Genomic DNA, 21,037 nt, shown 5'->3' on the forward strand with positions numbered 1-21,037 from the left:
AAAGAAACTAAAGTTTCTGTGACGAATTATCTCTAACTCCCTGTCTGTTTCTGAACATTTCTCATTTATAGAGAATGCCGTTATCAATAAGACTAATCTTTTGAGATGCCTTACTTCAATCAGAGGAGGTCTACATCCAAAACTAGCCTTAATGTATATAGAAGCGTTGTTAGATCCAAAATTGAGTACTCTAAAACGACAACTGCTAATTCTCCACAGTACATAAAGAAAAAAGTTGAACGTCTAATTGACATGATTAAAAGATCCCTGGGAGTGCCCAAATCATAACCTACTCTTGTGGTATATACGCTTGCTGGAGAACTACCGCCTGCACACAGAGCCCAGTTTTTAACTGCAAAAAGATCAGTAGGATGAAGCTACGAAATCCAGATATCGTATGATATTATTGCTGACAATACACTAGTCAGGCTCATATTCCCGACAGAAATTCCACACATCAGAACCAACTTACTAGCTTTTACAAGCCATTTACAAGGAGCTTGCTCACTACAAAATGCATGATTTGAATTATTTGCAACAGATGCATCGGTCAAAGACAATGCTACTGGTTGTGGAATTTACAACACCTCCAAGAGACAAAGATTATCTTCAAGATTGACTTGAAAACCTCCTCCACCTTTGTTGAGTTTTTTGTCCCATAAAAGGCTCTTCAGATTGCTGTGGAAGATACCAGGGCTTTAGCTACTGTTAACTCGGACTATTTTCGGGTTGGAGATTTCCATAACATTCTACAAGATTTAAATATTAAACGTTGTTATGTTATATGGAGGCTTTATAGAAGATTAAACAAAAAATTGCCATGACTGGAACGAAGAATTCACTTAAATTTCAACAACCAAGGGGTAAAAACTTTTCCCAAATTTGCGAAAATGTTTTGCACGTCCCTGGTACCTCAAATGAACCTATTCTCGAAGGATACGAAACTAATAAATAGGTTGATGGTTGGTCAACCTTATGACAAGGTGTTTCTACATCACATTGGAGCTGTTGATAATAATAATTGTGATAATGTGGCACTCGCCCAAAGAGATGTCCAAAACTGTATTCTTGAATGCCTGAGGTTTAAGATACAATTTTTCTATACTCTTTTCACTACACCATAAACTGAACCAAACCCAAGACTCCAATCTTTGCACACTGCTTGAGTTCAAGGAAACTAATCTACACCTGTGAAATTTCCTTATACTGTAATACAATCTGTGATATTTTGCCTGAATCCTTCTACCCCACAGCTTTCTATTCATTGCTTTGGATAAGCCATCTTCATCCATTGGATATATCATAACTCTCAAAGTGTTTCGATCACCATTTTGGCTGTAATTTCCGGAGATCATAATCATATAAACACACTGAATTATTTGCTACATGCACTGTTTATTTTCCTTAACCACGGGAAAGCCAATTGGCAAGAATTCAGAGAATATACCAATCGCCGCTTCAAAGATACTAAATACTTTTTACATACTTTTGAGTGGGTTGAGTCGCCTCGGAAATCTAGCAATAAACAATAAATATTATAAAATTAATTTTTCCCAGCCGCCATAAAACACCACAGTGAACAATTCGGTGATCTTGTGCGCTGACGCATACGATAATTTGTAAGATAATAAAGGTTATGACCCACACGTACAGATATCGATGCGCTCAGTAGATGCACAAGACCACTTGAATGAAATAACAAGCAGCCCTGCAATGTTCTCCAATAAATATTAGAATAGATAAGAATAATTGCGTGGCTGCGATTAGGTCCAGTTAGATTAGTTTCGGTAGCACTTAGGAAACATATTTTTTAAATACAATTAGAATTGAATCAATAGCCAAACCATTCGGTTGGTTTTCTTTTCTCATCTTACATCAATCGAGCCTTCGCTTGAAAACGAATTAGCGACCACAAAAAGAAAAAATTGTAGGAGTTTTCCCCCACCAGTGGTAAGAGACTCACAACAAGCAGAAGTAGCTATTCTTCAAAAAAAAAAAGAGGAGAACTGCTACCAAAAGAAGTCCGCTGAGACATTTGAAATATAAGACCGTAGGGCATTTTAAAAAATAGTCGAAGGGACAAAATTAAACGAAAAAGTCATTGTGCAAGAATAAAATAGCCATAGAGGCAGAATTAAAAAAAAACATATAAATATTACAAATGAAACCCAATGGGCAAAAATAAAAAAAAAAAAACTCGCCATAGGGGAAAAACCAAAGAAAAAAATCGCTAAAAAGTACAACAAAGTCGCAAAACAAAACATACAAATTTGATAAGAGGACCTCAAAAGTCCGAACTAAAAAAGATATAAGTTAAAAAAAAAATAAATAAATGATAAAGAGCCAAGAAAGCAACATCGAAAAAAAAAACAAAGAAATATAAAAAAAGCAAAATATGATGCAAAAAATGAAAAAGGAGTTCCAAAAACAAAAACTCCAAGAAGGGGAGCATGAGCTTCAGAAAGCGGATAAAACAACAGCGTCAGGAGGCCCTGAGGTCGAAAATCCTGGGCCATTGAATATACCAGATCATTTTATGACAGCAACAGTTTCAGGCGTTCCAGAAAATGATGCTGCAGCAGCAGCAGGAGCATTTGAAATCGATGATGGAACTAATGAAGCAGATGTTCCCATTGCTACAACCCAGCAAAAATAAAAATGAAGACAAGAAACAAGAGGAAAGGCAAGTCGTCGAAGCTGAGAAAGATGACTTGTCCAAACAACTATCAAGTGTAAGAGAGGGACATAATACTGTTGAACGAAAACAGATTCCAGGCTTGGAAGGAAAATTTGGGAATTTTTTCCCGCCGGCAAGTCCTCATTTTGAGGAACGCGATGTGGAAGGAAATTCTGGTGTCGCACCCGCACTGACTGATGAAAAACCACTTCGGGGAAACTTATCAAGTTACTTAAAAATAATCCAAAAGTCGAAGAAGGAGAGTAGCCGCTGCCCACAGAAGGATCCAAGATTTTAAACGAATATGATGATTACGACGACGATTCTAGAGGAAAAGAATGCATCGAAGAAGTTTGGAAAGCCGAACAAAGTTCTCTGGTTCTGGTTCCTGAACGGTATTGCCTTAGAGAAATCAATAGCAAATCATCAATGACCGTTAGAACCCTGGGAAAAATTACGATCTAACATCTGTCTCATTTAACGGCGTAGAAGTGACAGATCTGAAGAGGTGCGCGGGTTATTTCAACCGGCAGTTTATAGAGCACCCCGAGAGTGACAGGGTTAAGAGAAGGATCTTACGCCGTGTAGGAAGATGTTGCATATGTCATCAGAATATTATTGTATTGCATCTTGTTCAGAAACATTAGCACTTCCTTTAGCTATATTGCTTAGTTATTCACTTAAATTTGGTCACTTTCTATCTTTCCGGAAAACATCTTATATTATACCTTAACATAAGTCTGGTAGTCTTACTAATGTGTCAAAATTGTAGAGGAATTGCAAAATTAAGTGTCATTCCAAAATTGTTCGAAAAATTAATTACTGCAGTAATTTCACTGAAAATTCAATCTATATTGAGTCTATATCAGCATGGTTTTTGTAGTGGTCTTTCAACTACAACAAATCTTAAACAATTTACGTCAATACAATTTACAGTAATAAAATAATTTGTCCAGCGTAAGCAAACTGACACAATTTATATTGATTTTAGTAAAGCTTTCGATAGGGTTAAGCATGAACTTCTAATATATAAATTAAATTATATGGGTTTCAACTAGTTTTGTTTGAAGGGTATCTATCCAAAACGATTAACGTTCCATCGGGTGTTCCGCAAGAAAGTCACCTAGGACCGGCCTTCTTTCTTTTGTTTTCACCGATTTACCTAATTCCATAGATTACTCGAAATTGTGAATGTACGCAGATGGTTTTAAATTATTCATTTCCCAAATTTGTGATAAACAAGCTAGTTTACTTCAAATCGATTTAGATAACCTTTTTCAATGGTGCATGTTAAATTGTATGGATTTAAATTTGAGCAAATGTATGCATATATGCTTCTCCAGATCTTCTCTGATATTGCAATATAATAATTGAAGGTCATTCATTGTCAACTGTAGATTAATTTGTCGATATTGGCTTCTTGCTGGATCCAAAATTAAATTTTAATAGCCATGTAATAACAATGGTAAATAAAGCAAATGGTGTTTAAGGTCTTGTTAAACGGTGGTTCTGTTGTATGGGATCCTCAATATGCAATATACTCAGATAAAATAGAATCCGTGCAAAACAATTTCTGTTATTTGCCTTGCGAGGTTTATTTTGGAATATTGATTTTCCTTTGCCTTCTTATGCTAGCAGGCTAAAATTAATTAGATTACCCACACTTAGAAGCAGACGTATTCTGTTGAACTCCATTTTTGTACTCAATCAAAACAATAAAAATGCAAACAACTTGTTGCATAAATTTTGAATAAATAATTTAAAATACCGCGAAAACTGAATGAAAGGTCAAAATTTATTTTCAAAATCACGTTCTATATATCTCTTATGGTTTATTTCGCGAAAAAAACTGTAGATTTTGTCGATGCATTCGTTGCAATAAGCATTTTGAAAGCACCCGAATTTGAATATTTTCTAAACAATTTTTTATTATTGAAAAGAAGGCACACACATAAGCAAATGAAGTTGACATATTAAGCCAGAAAAATAAAAAAAATTAAATCATATGGTAGTTCTGCCCTACCTTGAATTCATTGTACCATGGTTCCTACCAATTACTACCAATTGTTATATACTGATTTTGGTATGAGTTTAGAAGTTATTAAATCTAGAATAATTTCATTTTTAAACAATTAAAATACATGTTTTATCATTTGACAAACTAGCTGATGAATTAGATTCTGTAGTTAGTTTTCAATTTCCTACACAATTCCCATTGTGAATGTGATCATGATGTGTACGCGGTCCCTGTGTAAAGGGATGTCGCAGGGGTGGGAATGTGAGGCGTGGGACCGGCCGGCAGTACTTGGGGAGCTGATAAGGAAACCTTGTTGACCTCTTACAACACGATAGGACGGTCTGTGGTAAATTATGCGGCACCGGTGTGGTCCGCCAATGTTAGTGCCGACCTTAGAACTGCAGCAGGGTGCCTCCTCATGACACCTTTCGATCACCTACATGAGGAGGCGAAGGTCTTATGCGACAGCATAACAAAATGCTTTCAATGCAATACCTGCTTGGGTTTTATAGACAAAGCCATCCGAATCACCATCTTGTGGATAGGCAACCTCCGTGCAGGCACGTTAGGAAAGACCTTCATGATCTAGAGAGAGGTACGTAGGTATAAGTGAGAGCCTCTAGATCAAAAGGGCTATCTAGCGGAACTGAATAGTATTCACTCTAATGCGGTCTCAGAAGCCATTGAAGGATACAGAGTGAATGTGTTAGGAGACCATCCCCCTCCCGTCGCAGCTGAAGAACGAGAGCTGCCCCGACAAACCCGAGTAGTTTTTGCTCAATTACGATCCGGATGGTGCAGCCGCCTAAATTCCTACTGGGCCCGGATTAACAGCGACTTGCAGAACATCTGCCCAGCTTGTGGCACAGGCCCGCATGACACGTTGCACCTATTTCGCTGCCCAGCCAAACCTACTCACATAACTCCAGTCTCGTTATGGACACAACCCATATAGGTGGCATCCTTTTTGAAACTGGACTTAGAGGCAGAATCAGATTGAATGGAGTCAGAAAATGGAAAAAGAGCAAACAGAGATGTATGGGCTGCTACAACATTCCAAGGAATCTCCATCTTTGCTCTTTAAAAAGGGGATCGCTTCAAAGTTAAAAAAACAGTTTATAAAAACAACGTTTGTTTATTAATGGTGAAAGATTTAATGCTTACAGGGGGTAAGGCAGGGAATACCTAGGTTTCGGAAAGAGCCACCAATCCTTCCTTGTTTTTTGTCTTTCTCCACTAATAAACAAACCTGACTATTTTGCAACAACAACATTTTATTTTATTCAAAACAGTACGTACACACAAACAAACTGTGGATGTATTTTAAACGGAGTAGTGGCATCCAACGCACCTAAAGAAAAAAATGTATTTAGAGGTAGCTTTGTTCTATCTTCTGTAATTTAGCCATGCGAAAACTATCTCTAGGCGAAAAATATTTAACTGGACTCCAGCGCCAATAGCCTAACAATTTCTTCTATATATATCTTCTATTTTTTTATTTTTACCTAATTAAGGGAAAGTATTTTTTGCATGAGAGAAATATCCGGTTATTTGACCAGAAATTTCGGATACAACATCCGGGTTTTATCCGGTTCGGTATTACAAAATGAGTACCCTTTGAAAGCTTATGGAAATACCCATGGTACAATAAGGAGGTAGAGCAGCTTCATTAAACTACAGATATACACAGCGGCCGGTTCTATTTACCGGATTGGCTCGGAGGTACAAATCTCCGACCAGGGGCCGCCAACCCAGCAAATACATGCTCGTGTTCGTCCATCCCGAATGTGTTATCTGTATTCTCTTGGTCCGAGCCGGGATCGAGACCAACCCCGGACCATGTTTCTACTCCGTTTGTCGTAATCGCATCCACCACATATCGGTCTCGGTGAGATGCAACGGATGCATGGAGTGGGTGTCAACGCATATCACCTCATCTAGTAACCAACATGAATAATTTCAAGTATTGTTTTAAGCAAATTCGATGTCATTTATCGATTATTCATAATTTTTGCTAAATCCTCCATTACACTTTATTCCTTTGTACTAAATTCTACAATAAGAAGTTAGATTTTGAGTGCTCAAGCAAGCTCTCTTTCTTTTACAATAGTTCGTCAAGCAGTTAACATACTGCAATAAAATTAATTATACCTGATGGTTTGAAATCAAAATGTACGTATAATCTTATTATTTGCATGTCTAATATATTTTATCCTAAATAAAATTGACTTACCTTAGGAATTAAAACAATGTTTGCCAAAATTTGGCAATACGAAATAAACATTTTGCAATAAAACTAAACAGTGTTGGCGAATTAATTCAAATCATCAAGGGCTATTGTGAACAGGTGCATTCCCGGTATTTGGGAGGAGAATGAAAATGCTCGTATGATGCTTGATTCGACACTGAATTTATTTTTCATAATTCCATCTTAAGTGCTAGCTTACAAATAATTCTTAACCTTACACACTATCTAGCAACCCTTACTTTCTATTCAAGAATACATATGAATTGGTGACAGACCAACGCGACTCATCTTGCGTACGCGACTCATCTTGCATATCTCTTGTGGGGGTCGTAAAATCTTTATTACATGCTCATTATCTTATGCAGCAGGCAAACACAGCGTTGGGTAGATTATAATTTACAAAAAACTATTAAACATAGTCGTGCGTAAATAGTTCAATACAAAATTATCACTAAACTGAAGAGTAAATTCTATGTTGATAAGAATGTAAGTACTTAGCATAAAGTAAACTAAAAACTAAATAATATTTAGATAAGCGTGTGAAACACCAATTCCATTTCCACACACATGTTTGAGTCTTTCAAACATTCTGCGGGGGGGCAAAGTGAATAGATGCTACTCTTGTCGGTTTTATGCATCTTCTGATTGAACATATTAGAGCTATTATGCAGGCGGCTACCATGACCATTAGAGATAAGTGCCCGGAGATGTGATGAAAATTCAACCCTTTTAGATTAAGCTGTGAGACATCGATCGTTTTTAACTGAGACTCTATTTCCACTAGCCTTGCTGAGTGATTTACCACCATCGGCCCTAAAGGCATGACCGAGAAATTAGACAGCCGGTCTATGTCTGCTACGAAGGATGATTTGTCTTCCACGACCTTCTTCGATTCAAGATTGAAAGGTGTGGAAATTGTTGCTCCTTTTACCCTTAATGTACATCCTGGCTTCATCGTAATGATGCCTTGACTCGGTAGCTGGACTATTTGCTGTGAATCTCGACTGCAGGATACGTGAGCAGTTGTTGGTTGAAAAACTTTGAACAACCAGCGGTTGTTGGCTTGCAGCTTCGTCCATAGCGATTCCATCTTTGTCTCAGAGAACTGGCATCTCGGTGCATTTAGGGGCTTAAGAGAGTACACCTCACACGAATGGTCATTTGCGTCGACCCATGGCCAATTACCTTCGCAACATATTCATCGTCAATGTACAGCTGACACATGTTTAACTCAGCTTGCGTCATTATATGATAGGCATCCCTGTTGAAATTATATATCAGATAATGTCCCGATGGCTGTGCTACAACTTTCCCACCGTTCAGCCTTATAGGCAGGGGGATGATCCGATGCAGCTGAGACGTGTGCTGCGTGAACAATGGAATATTAGCTGAAACCATCAGTCGGTCCTCAATTAATGCTGCCTTAGCAGTAAGAAGTTTGTATACCGCTCTAATTTGATCATACTTTTTCCCAGGAAATTTGAGGTGTTCAGGCATGTGCTCTTTTATCTTGGTCCAGCGTAGAGAATATCGTTCAAGCTTCTTCCATTTGATGTCTTGGAAGACGCATCAAACACCACTCTTACTTTTGTAGTTATACTGCTTTCTCTGATGACAGCTTGATGGGGAAGGTAGTATTTTCCCCGTATTTCCGGCTCTACTCGTTCCATATGCCCCATACTAATATATTCTTCCATAAACTGTTTGTATTCCATTTTTAGTTCAGGGTTGGCGCATAATTTCTTTTCAATGTTCAAAAATCTTGCCATAGCTCTTTTACGTGAATCTCCTAATTCAACGTCTTCCCTGAAGGGAAGTCTGACCATAAACCGGCCATCATTCGCTAACGATGTTGTTGAACCATAATTTGATATACAAAAGTCATCCTCTGTCACTGCTTGATTGTCGCTCACCTCCTCTATCTCCCAAAATCTTTCCAGAGTAGTAGTTGCTACAATTTTCTTGCTGCTTCCCTTTTTTTCCGTAGTCGGTCCCGACAGTATCCATCCTAGCTTCGTCCTCTGCGCCAATATACTATCTTTTTTGTGAATACCATCTTGAAGGATTTCGTGGTAGACATCGCTTCCAATTAGCACGTCGATTCTATCTGACGACGTAAAGTCCGGATCTGCTAGCGTAAAATTTTCCCATTTATCTATATCGTATTCACACGTTGGATCCTGCTGAACTGAAGCCAACTCAGGAAGTACGACTGCCTCTATATTCACAGCGAAATCGCTTAAAAATCTGGGTTTCACTTCGATAATAACTTTCGATTTTGCTTTACCGACGACTGCTCCTCCAAGTCCATGCAGTGTTACATCTGTTCTTTGCTTTGGCAACTGCAATATCTGTACGGCTTCCTCGCTGATTGAAGACGCCTGAGCACAAGGATCGATTAATGCTCTCAAGGTGATGTATTCGTTTTGCTTCGATTTTACTCGTATCTGTGCTGTTGCAATTAATACATGATGCATTTCTTTAATTGTGGTAAATGTTGATTTTCCTTTGTTGCCTCCTGAAGCCGATTTTTCAATATGAAGGCTGGTGTGATGTCTGCCATTACACATAAAGCAATTCGTTTTGCTAATGCATCTTCTTGTTGCCTTATGATTTAAACAGTTAGTGCACAGCTCGTTCCGTCTTACCCAATCAATCCTCTCCTTCACTGTTAATGTTTTATACTGCTGACATTGGTGAATCTTGTGCCCAAAACTTTTGCAATAACCGCATTTTGTTTGATTTTCTTCGCTGTTTGTTGCTGCCACTTCAAAACTGTATTGTCGCTTGAATCTCTGCTTATCTCCGTCATCTATAGACCAAACTGAATTCAAAGTTTGATATCTTTGCTCCAAGAATTTTAGAACGTCGTTGATATCTTGAATTTCCGTACACTTTTGTATTGTCTGTTCATATTGTAAAAGAGTCTCTTTATCCAATTTGCGCACTATTATGTGTGCCAGAATTGGGTATGCATCTCCCAGTTTCAAATTCATGGATTTGATTCACTCAATGCTCTCTATAGCTGTATCCAATAACTTCTTGATACTGTGCACTGATGATCCATTAATTTTTGGCACATCTAATAGGCTGTCCACATAATGTGTGAATAGAGTCCTTTTATTGTCGTACCTTTTACGTAATGCTTCCAAAGCCTCTTCATATGCTGAACTGGTTAACGGCATGTTTTGAATAATCTGCAGTGCATCCCCCTTCAAAGCTGACCGTAGATGAAACAGCTTCTCTTGATCTGAGGCATTTTTATCTTCGTGCACTAATGTGCGGAATAATTCATAAAATGAGTTCCAATCTTCACGACGTCCACTAAACTCTGGAATTTTTATTTTTTCGACCATTACGGATTTTCTTTCTGCCGCTTCTAAAGATGTCAACAATTCTGTTATTTGCATATGAGCTTTGTTGAAATCTTCTCCGAAATCTTCCTACTGGGCCCGGATTAACAGCGACTTGCAGAACATCTGCCCAGCTTGTGGCACAGGCCCGCATGACACGTTGCACCTATTTCAACGTTTGTTTATTAGTGGTGAAAGATTTAATGCTTACAGGGGGTAAGGCAGGGAATACCTAGGTTTCGGAAAGAGCCCCCAATCCTTCCTTGTTTTTTGTTTTTCTCCACTAATAAACAAACCTGACTATTTTGCAACAACAACATTTTATTTTTATTCAAAACAGTACGTACACACAAACAAACTGTGGATGTATTTTAAAACGGAGTAGTGGCATCCAACGCACCTAAAGAAAAAAATGTATTTAGAGGTAGCTTTGTTCTATCTTCTGTAATTTAGCCATGCGAAAACTATCTCTAGGCGAAAAATATTTAACTGGACTCCAGCGCCAATAGTCTAACAATTTCTTCTATATATTTCTTCTATTTTTTATTTTTACCTAATTAAGGGAAAGTATTTTTGCATGAGAGAAATATCCGGTTATTTGACCAGAAATTTCGGATACAACATCCGGGTTTTATCCGGTTCGGTATTTACAAAATGAGTACCCTTTGAAAGCTTATGGAAATACCCATGGTACAATAAGGAGGTAGAGCAGCTTCATTAAACTACAGATATACACAGCGGCCGGTTCTATTTACCGGATTGGCTCGGAGGTACAAATCTCCGACCAGGGGCCGCCAACCCAGCAAATACATGCTCGTGTTCGTCCATCCCGAATGTGTTATCTGTATTCTCTTGGTCCGAGCCGGGATCGAGACCAACCCCGGACCATGTTTCTACTCCGTTTGTCGTAATCGCATCCACCACATATCGGTCTCGGTGAGATGCAACGGATGCATGGAGTGGGTGTCAACGCATATCACCTCATCTAGTAACCAACATGAATAATTTCAAGTATTGTTTTAAGCAAATTCGATGTCATTTATCGATTATTCATAATTTTTGCTAAATCCTCCATTACACTTTATTCCTTTTGTACTAAATTCTACAATAAGAAGTTAGATTTTGAGTGCTCAAGCAAGCTCTCTTTCTTTTACAATAGTTCGTCAAGCAGTTAACATACTGCAATAAAAATTAATTATACCTGATGGTTTGAAATCAAATGTACGTATAATCTTATTATTTGCATGTCTAATATATTTTATCCTAAATAAAATTGACTTACCTTAGGAATTAAAACAATGTTTGCCAAAATTTGGCAATACGAAATAAACATTTTGCAATAAAACTAAACAGTGTTGGCGAATTAATTCAAATCATCAGGGGCTATTGTGAACAGGTGCATTCCCGGTATTTGGGAGGAGAATGAAAATGCTCGTATGATGCTTGATTCGACACTGAATTTATTTTTTCATAATTCCATCTTAAGTGCTAGCTTACAAAATAATTCTTAACCTTACACACTATCTAGCAACCCTTACTTTCTATTCAAGAATACATATGAATTGGTGACAGACCAACGCGACTCATCTTGCGTACGCGACTCATCTTGCATATCTCTTGTGGGGGTCGTAAAATCTTTATTACATGCTCATTATCTTATGCAGCAGGCAAACACAGCGTTGGGTAGATTATAATTTACAAAAACTATTAAACATAGTCGTGCGTAAATAGTTCAATACAAAATTATCACTAAACTGAAGAGTAAATTCTATGTTGATAAGAATGTAAGTACTTAGCATAAAGTAAACTAAAAACTAAATAATATTTAGATAAGCGTGTGAAACACCAATTCCATTTCCACACACATGTTTGAGTCTTTCAAACATTCTGCGGGGGGGCAAAGTGAATAGATGCTACTCTTGTCGGTTTTATGCATCTTCTGATTGAACATATTAGAGCTATTATGCAGGCGGCTACCATGACCATTAGAGATAAGTGCCCGGAGATGTGATGAAAATTCAACCCTTTTAGATTAAGCTGTGAGACATCGATCGTTTTCAACTGAGACTCTATTTCCACTAGACTTGGTGAGTGATTTACCACCATCGGCCCTAAAGGCATGACCGAGAAATTAGACAGCCGGTCTATGTCTGCTACGAAGGATGATTTGTCTTCCACGACCTTCTTCGATTCAAGATTGAAAGGTGTGGAAATTGTTGCTCCTTTTACCCTTAATGTACATCCTGGCTTCATCGTAATGATGCCTTGACTCGGTAGCTGGACTATTTGCTGTGAATCTCGACTGCAGGATACGTGAGCAGTTGTTGGTTGAAAAACTTTGAACAACCAGCGGTTGTTGGCTTGCAGCTTCGTCCATAGCGATTCCATCTTTGTCTCAGAGAACTGGCATCTCGGAGCATTTAGGGGCTTAAGAGAGTACACCTCACACGAATGGTCATTTGCGTCGACCCATGGCCAATTACCTTCGCAAACATATTCATCGTCAATGTACAGCTGACACATGTTTAACTCAGCTTGCGTCATTATATGATAGGCATCCCTGTTGAAATTATATATCAGATAATGTCCCTATGGCTGTGCTACAAATTTCCCACCGTTCAGCCTTATAGGCAGGGGGATGATCCGATGCAGCTGAGACGTGTGCTGCGTGAACAATGGAATATTAGCTGAAACCATCAGTCGGTCCTCAATTAATGCTGCCTTAGCAGTAAGAAGTTTGTATACCGCTCTAATTTGATCATACTTTTTCCCAGGAAATTTGAGGTGTTCAGGCATGTGCTCTCTTATCTTGGTCCAGCGTAGAGAATATCGTTCAAGCTTCTTCCATTTGATGTCTTGGAAGACGCATCAAACACCACTCTTACTTTTGTAGTTATACTGCTTTCTCTGATGACAGCTTGATGGGGAAGGTAGTATTTTCCCCGTATTTCCGGCTCTACTCGTTCCATATGCCCCATACTAATATATTCTTCCATAAACTGTTTGTATTCCATTTTTAGTTCAGGGTTGGCGCATAATTTCTTTTCAATGTTCAAAAATCTTGCCATAGCTCTTTTACGTGAATCTCCTAATTCAACGTCTTCCCTGAAGGGAAGTCTGACCATAAACCGGCCATCATTCGCTAACGATGTTGTTGAACCATAATTTGATATACAAAAGTCATCCTCTGTCACTGCTTGATTGTCGCTCACCTCCTGTATCTCCCAAAATCTTTCCAGAGTGGTAGCTGCTACAATTTTCTTGCTGCTTCCCTTTTTTTCCGTAGTCGGTCCCGACAGTATCCATCCTAGCTTCGTCCTCTGCGCCAATATACTATCTTTTTGTGAATACCATCTGAAGGATTTCGTGGTAGACATCGCTTCCAATTAGCACGCCGATTCTATCTGACGACGTAAAGTCCGGATCTGCTAGCGTAAAATTTTCCTATTTATCTATATCGTATTCACACGTTGGATCCTGCTGAACTGAAGCCAACTCAGGAAGTAAAAATCTGGGTTTTACTTCGATAATAACTTTCGATTTTGCTTTACCGACGACTGCTCCTCCAAGTCCATGCAGTGTTACATCTGTTCTTTGCTTTGGCAACTGCAATATCTGCACAAGGATCGATTAATGCTCTCAAGGTGATGTATTCGTTTTGCTTCGATTTTACTCGTATCTGTGCTGTTGCAATTAATACATGATGCATTTCTTTAATTGTGGTAAATGTTGATTTTCCTTTGTTGCCTCCTGAAGCCGATTTTTCAATATGAAGGCTGGTGTGATGTCTGCCATTACACATAAAGCAATTCGTTTTGCTAATGCATCTTCTTGTTGCCTTATGATTTAAACAGTTAGTGCACAGCTCGTTCCGTCTTACCCAATCAATCCTCTCCTTCACTGTTAATGTTTTATACTGCTGACATTGGTGAATCTTGTGCCCAAAACTTTTGCAATAACCGCAATTTGTTTGATTTTCTTCGCTGTTTGTTGCTGCCACTTCAAAACTTTATTGTCGCTTGAATCTCTGCTTATCTCCGTCATCTATAGACCAAACTGAATTCAAAGTTTGATATCTTTGCTCCAAGAATTTTAGAACGTCGTTGATATCTTGAATTTCCGTACACTTTTGTATTGTCTGTTCATATTGTAAAAGAGTCTCTTTATCCAATTTGCGCACTATTATGTGTGCCAGAATTGGGTATGCATCTCCCAGTTTCAAATTCATGGATTTGATTCACTCAATGCTCTCTATAGCTGTATCCAATAACTTCTTGATACTGTGCACTGATGATCCATTAATTTTTGGCACATCTAATAGGCTGTCCACATAATGTGTGAATAGAGTCCTTTTATTGTCGTACCTTTTACGTAATGCTTCCAAAGCCTCTTCATATGCTGAACTGGTTAACGGCATGTTTTGAATAATCTGCAGTGCATCCCCCTTCAAAGCTGACCGTAGACGAAACAGCTTCTCTTGATCTGAGGCATTTTTATCTTCGTGCACTAATGTGCGGAATAATTCATAAAATGAGTTCCAATCTTCACGACGTCCACTAAACTCTGGAATTTTTATTTTTTCGACCATTACGGATTTTCTTTCTGCCGCTTCTAAAGATGTCAACAATTCTGTTATTTGCATCTGAGCTTTGTTGAAATCTTCTCCGGACTGCTCCCACTGATCTTCCGTAAAGTCATTTCCTGCACCTTCTCTCGCCATTTCTGATCGAATATCGAGCAGTGTGTTCATCTGGACTTCCAGTCTCTCAAGCAGTTTTGTTAAATATATCTTGTCTTTCTTGGTTTCGACCAGCTTTATCATAGAATTTGATTCTGCTACGTTAGAATTAAATTGATTTTCTAATGATCTTGCTAGTTTGTTGTGATTTTCATTTGTCACTTCACCAATTTCGATTAATTTGAATGATAACTGTGGTGTATTTAAGCTATGTTCTTGTGGACTTGAATCTCCTTGTTGTGGACTTATTTTAACGGTGTGAGATTCTTCTGCTTCTGCATCACTTAAAATCTTCCATATGTCCTCTTTCATGTTTTGTGCAATTTCATACGCTTTCTCCTTATAATACGGGTCATTTTCATTCTTATCGTCCCTTTTTTTGAGTGCCTCATCATTTCTGCAGAATGTTCCCCATTGTTCTAGCACCTTCTTACGCATGTCTGGTATGGTATTACTGCGATATTTCCTACCTCGCACCGTCTGCAACATAGCATCTAACACTTTAAAGATTGTGTATTGTTGAGAGTACATTTCTTGGCAACTAGGCATTTTGATAAGTCCTTTTAAAAATGTTGTAGTTGATCGATGTTTAATTTTTTTTGTAGATTTTTTTTTTTTTTTTTTTTTTTGTTTGCGATTGTTGATCAATGTTGTTGTTGAGTTTTGTAGATTGTTAGATTGTGGTTGGTGAGTTGTTTAACTGCTTTTACCACACTTGATGTTGATGTTGTTAAAGTTGTTTGTTCCTAATGTTGAATAGTTTTTGATTGTTGTTGATTCGATTTTTGATGTTTGCTAGTTCCTTCACTTTCGCTAAAGTGAGCGCTCGATGGACCAAATATTTGGGAGGAGAATGAAAATGCTCGTATGATGCTTGATTCGACACTGAATTTATTTTTTCATAATTCCATCTTAAGTGCTAGCTTACAAAATAATTCTTAACCTTACACACTATCTAGCAACCCTTACTTTCTATTCAAGAATACATATGAATTGGTGACAGACCAACGCGACTCATCTTGCGTACGCGACTCATCTTGCATATCTCTTGTGGGGGTCATAAAATCTTTATTACATGCTCATTATCTTATGCAGCAGGCAAACACAGCGTTGGGTAGATTATAATTTACAAAAACTATTAAACATAGTCGTGCGTAAATAGTTCAATACAAAATTATCACTAAACTGAAGAGTAAATTCTATGTTGATAAGAATGTAAGTACTTAGCATAAAGTAAACTAAAAACTAAATAATATTTAGATAAGCGTGTGAAACACCAATTCCATTTCCACACACATGTTTGAGTCTTTCAAACACCCGGAATTGTTCCGGCTTAAAGCGGTTACAGGAGTACAGCGATAAGGACTACATTGCTTCCTGCTGCGTCAATGTAGACCCAGTAAGTCTTCATCTTCGGTGTCCTCATTGCGTCCCCCGCAATCTCATCAACAGCAATTTATGAATGAATTATGACATTACATCTTAGGTAATGACCAGAGAGACATGGTGCTGGCTGAGCAAATTGATAGCTCCACGTTTTACACAGGGAATGAGGACGCGCCTACCAGAATAAGGGGAGACTTCCACAGTTCTCCGGACATATTCATCGTGTCCCCAGGTCTGACGAATGGCGTAACTTCGCAATCAGTCATTTCTCTAGGCTCAGACCACCTCCCCATTATTTTCGCCATCAACAGACCATCCGACTTCATAGACTCTGAACGCCGTACTTTCCTTAACCACGGGAAATCCAATTGGCAAGAATTCAGAGAATATACCAATCGCAGCTTCAGAGAACTGCCCAACCCATCTGATGTTCAGGTAGTAGATAGGTGTTACCGTGACATCATCAAAGCTGCAACCGCTCGCTATATAACTGCTGGTCGAATACCTGAAATAAGACCAAATTTCCCAGCAGAGGCAGCGGGAATAGCAAACGAGCGAGATGAGCTTCGCCGTGCTAAACCTAATAACCCCAGAAAGAGGGAACTTACTCTGGAGGTAAACATGTTAGTAGGTGAGCATAAGCGGAAAAAGGTGATTAGAACATCTGAAGCATTGCATCATCAGTACCGGAACGAGTAAATTGTGGGCAACGGTTAAGTCGCTCTCGAACCGTTTAGTCATTTAACGGCGTAGAAGTGACAGATCCGAAAAGGGCAGTTTGTAAAGCACCCCGAGAGTGACAGGGCTAAGAGAAAAATCCTACGCCGTGTACGATACCTTCCAGCCGAGGAGGTACCACCACAATTTACGTTGGAAGATGTTGTACATGTTATCAGAAGCGCAAAGTCATCCAAAGCGCTTGGTCCTGACGGAATCTCTATGGTGATGTTGTAGCAACTGGATGAACCAGGAGTTGAATATCTTACAAAGCTCCTCAATCTGTCGTTAGCCATCCTGGTAGTTCCCGATGCCTGTAAAATGGGCAGGGTGTTCCCAAGAGAATGTTTCCCAGTAGCCGATCAACAACACGGATTCCGAAAATTTCACAGCACAACAGCAGCTTTACACGCCATTTCCACACATGTCAGCAGAGGTCTCAACCAGAAAAGGCCTTGCGATAGAACAGTTATGGTGGCACTTGATTTATCAAAAGCCTTTGATACCGTCAATCATGCCACACTGTTCGAGGACATTGAGCGCACCGCCCTTCGGCCAAGTTTGAAACGTTGGATAGTAAACTACGTGTGTGGACGCCAGTCGTACGTGGAATTCAGAAACAAGAAGTCGAGCATCTGTAGAGTTAAACAGGGAGTTCCCCAAGGTGGGGTGATATCTCCGGAACGGTTTAACCTCTACCTTTCTGACATTTCACGACCTCCAGACGGCATAGAGATTATAACGTACGCAGATGATTGTACGCTCGTGGCGTCCGGACCCATTATTGATGACACTTGCGATCGGTTAAACGCTTACCTTGTTGATCTTACCGCCTTTATCACTGCGAGGAATATGAAAATATCCGCCACTTAGTCGACGGCCACACTTTTCACCACATGGACCTCGGAGATGGGGCTATCCTTGAATGTGCAGGTCGATAGTTCTATAATTCCTACCACCAACTACCCTTGTGGATAGGCAACCTCCGCCCAGGCACGTTAGGAAAGACCTTCATGATCTAGAGAGAGAGGTACAGAGGTATAAGAGAGAGCCTCTAGATCAACAGGCCTATCAAGCGGGACTGAATAGTATTCACTCTAATGCGGTCTCAGAACCCATTGAAGGATACAGAGTGAATACTGTGCTAGGAGTCCATCACCCTCCCGTCGCAACTGAAGAACGAAAGCTGCCCCGACAAACCCGAGTAGTTTTTGGCTCAATTACGATTCGGATGGTGCAGCCGCCTAAATTCCTACTGGGCCCGGATTAACAGCGACTTGGAGAACATCTGCCCAGCTTGTGGCACAGGCCCGCATGACACGTTGCACCTATTTCGCTGCACAGCCAAGCCTACTCACCTAACTCCAGCCTAGTTATGGACACAACCCATACAGGTGGCATCCTTTTTGAGACTGGAATGGAGGCAGAATCAGATTGAATGGAGTCAGAAAATGGAAACAGAACAAACACAGATGTATGAGCTGCTACAACAACAACAACCATCTGAATTCAACCTGGCATTTTGATTCCAAGGAATCTCCATCTTTGCTCTTTAAAAAGGGGATCGCTTCAAAGTTAAAAAAAAAAACAGTTTATAAAAACAACGTTTGTTTATTAGTGGTAAAAGATTTAATGATTACAGGGGGTAAGGCAAGGAATACCTAGGTTTCGGAAAGAGCCACCAATCCTTCCTTGTTTTTTTCTTTCTCCACTAATAAGCAAACGTTGTTTTTATAGAACATCAATAATAGGATTAAGCCTGACTATTTTGCAACAAAAAAAATTATTTTTATTCAAAACAGTACATACACACATACAAACTGTATATGTATTTTAAACAGAGTAGTAGCATCCAAGACACCTGAAGAAAAAAATTGTATTTAGAGGGTAGCTTTGTTTAACCTTTGTTTAGCCATGCGAAAACTATATCTAGGCGTAAAAATTTAACTGGACTCCAGCGCCAATAGTCTAACAATTTCTTCTATATATTTCTTCTATATATTTAGGAGCTCTGCTCGGATAATTTTGTAATTTATTTATTTTTAACCTGATTAAGGGAAAGTATTTTTTGCATGAGAGAAATGCCCGGTTTTTATCCGGTTCGGTATTTACAAAATGGGTACCCTATGAAAGCTTATGGAAATACCCATGGTACAATAAGGAGGGAGATCAGCTTCATTAAAATACAGATATACACATTCCCACGGCGGCCGGTTCTATGTACCGGATTAACTCGGAAGTACAAATCTCCGACCAGGGGCCGCCAACCCAGCAAATACATGTTCGTGTTCGTCCATTTTTCTGATATAGGAGCAACATTACCCGTAATGTTTTATCTGTATTCTCTTAATCCGAGCCGGGATCGAGACCAACCCCGGACCATGGTTCTACTCCGTTTGTCGTAATCGCATCCACCACATATCGGTCTCGGTGAGATGCAACGGATGCATGGAGTGGGTGCATTTCCGGAATTGTTCCGGCTTAAAGCGGTTACAGGAGTACAGCGATAGGGACTACATTACTTCCTGCTGCGTCAAAGTATACCCCAGTAAGTCTTCATCTTCGGCGTCCTCACCGTCGTCTCAATATGAGACTCCCACACAATCTCCTCAACAGGAATTTATGCATGAATTATGGCATTCCGTCTTAGGTGTTGACCAGAGAGACATGGTGCTGGCTGAGCAAATTGATAGCTCCACGTTTTGCACAGTGAATGAGGACGCGCCTACCAGAATAAGGGGAGACTTCCACAGTTCTCCGGACATATTCGTCGTGTTCCCAGGTCTGACGAATGGCGTAACTTCGCAATCAGTCATTTCTCTAGGCTCGGACCACCTCCCCATTATTGTCGCCATCAACAGACCATCCGACTTCATAGACTCTGAACGCCGTACTTTCCTTAACTACGGGAAAGCTTCAGAGAACTGCCCAACCCATCTGATGTTCAGGTAGTAGATAGGTGTTACCGTGACATCATCAAAGCTGCAGCCGCTCGCTATATACCTGCTGGTCGAAAACGTGAAATAAGACCAAATTTCCCAGCAGAGGCAGCGAGATTAGCAAAAGAGCGAAATGAGCTTCGCCGTACTAACCCTAATAACCCCAGAAAGAGGGAACTTACTCTGGAGGTAAACAGGTTAGTAGGTGAGCATAAGCGGAAAATGGTGGTTAGAACATCTGAAGCATTGCATCATCAGTACCGGAACGAGTAAATTGTGGGCAACGGTTAAGTCGCTCTGGAACCCTGGAACAACGGCATAGAAGTGACAGATCCGAAGAGGTGCGCGTGTTATTTTAACCGGCACCCCGAGAGTGACAGGGCTAAGAGAAGGATCCTACGCCGTGTACGATCCCTTCCAGCCGAGGAGGTACCACCACAATTTACGTTGGAAGATGTTGTACATGTTATCAGAAGCGCAAAGTCATCCAAAGCGCTTGGTCCTGACGGAATCTCTATGGTGATGTTGCAGCAACTGGATGAGCCAGGAGTTGAGTATCTTACAAAGCTCCCCCATCTGTCGTTAGCCACCCTGGTAGTTCCCGATGCCTGGAACATGGACAGGGTGGTCCCGCTACTGAAGTCAGGCAAGGATGCCAGCAAATTATTCATACAGGCCGATACCACTTTCGTCTTTGAGGCTTTACTCTTTACTTTACTCCTCCCCAGCATAAGAGAATGTTTCCCAATAGCCGATCATCAACATGGATTCTGAAAATTGCACAGCACAACAACAGCTTTACACGCCATTTCCACACATGTTAGCAGAGGTCTCAGCCAGAAAAGGCTTGCGGTAGAACAGTTATGGTGGCACTTGATTTATCAAAAGCCTTTGATACAGTCAATCATGCCACACTGTTCGAGGACATTGAGCGCACTGCCCTCCGGCCAAGTTTGAAACGT

The 21,037-nt window shown here is 39.7% G+C and overlaps 1 protein-coding gene across 1 annotated transcript; it reads right to left on the minus strand.

Moving 5' to 3' along the window:
• Positions 1-8,447: 8,447 nt before the first annotated feature.
• On the minus strand, positions 8,448-12,672 carry LOC131806657 (uncharacterized). The gene is made up of 3 exons (XM_059131197.1): positions 12,525-12,672; positions 10,075-10,216; positions 8,448-9,498 (listed from the first exon to the last, which is right to left on the minus strand). Exons 1-3 carry the CDS (start codon positions 12,670-12,672, stop codon positions 8,448-8,450), a joined length of 1,341 nt encoding a protein of 446 aa, XP_058987180.1.
• Positions 12,673-21,037: the final 8,365 nt, after the last annotated feature.

Source organism: Musca domestica, unplaced genomic scaffold (assembly GCF_030504385.1).
Source record: "Musca domestica strain aabys unplaced genomic scaffold, Musca_domestica.polishedcontigs.V.1.1 80, whole genome shotgun sequence".
NCBI classification, from domain to species: domain Eukaryota; kingdom Metazoa; phylum Arthropoda; class Insecta; order Diptera; family Muscidae; genus Musca; species Musca domestica.

Bases quoted from the DNA above. Each gene is read 5' to 3' on its own strand.
- LOC131806657 (XM_059131197.1), bottom strand. From the start codon at position 12,672: ATGGACGAAGCTGCAAGCCAACAACCGCTGGTTGTTCAAAGTTTTTCA. The intron at 10,217-12,524 runs GTAAAAGGAGCA...TCCGCACATTAG, and splicing joins AGCCAGGATGTACATTAAGG to TGCACGAAGATAAAAATGCC. The intron at 9,499-10,074 runs GTACGACAATAA...GTGTAATGGCAG, and splicing joins TTGGAAGCATTACGTAAAAG to ACATCACACCAGCCTTCATA.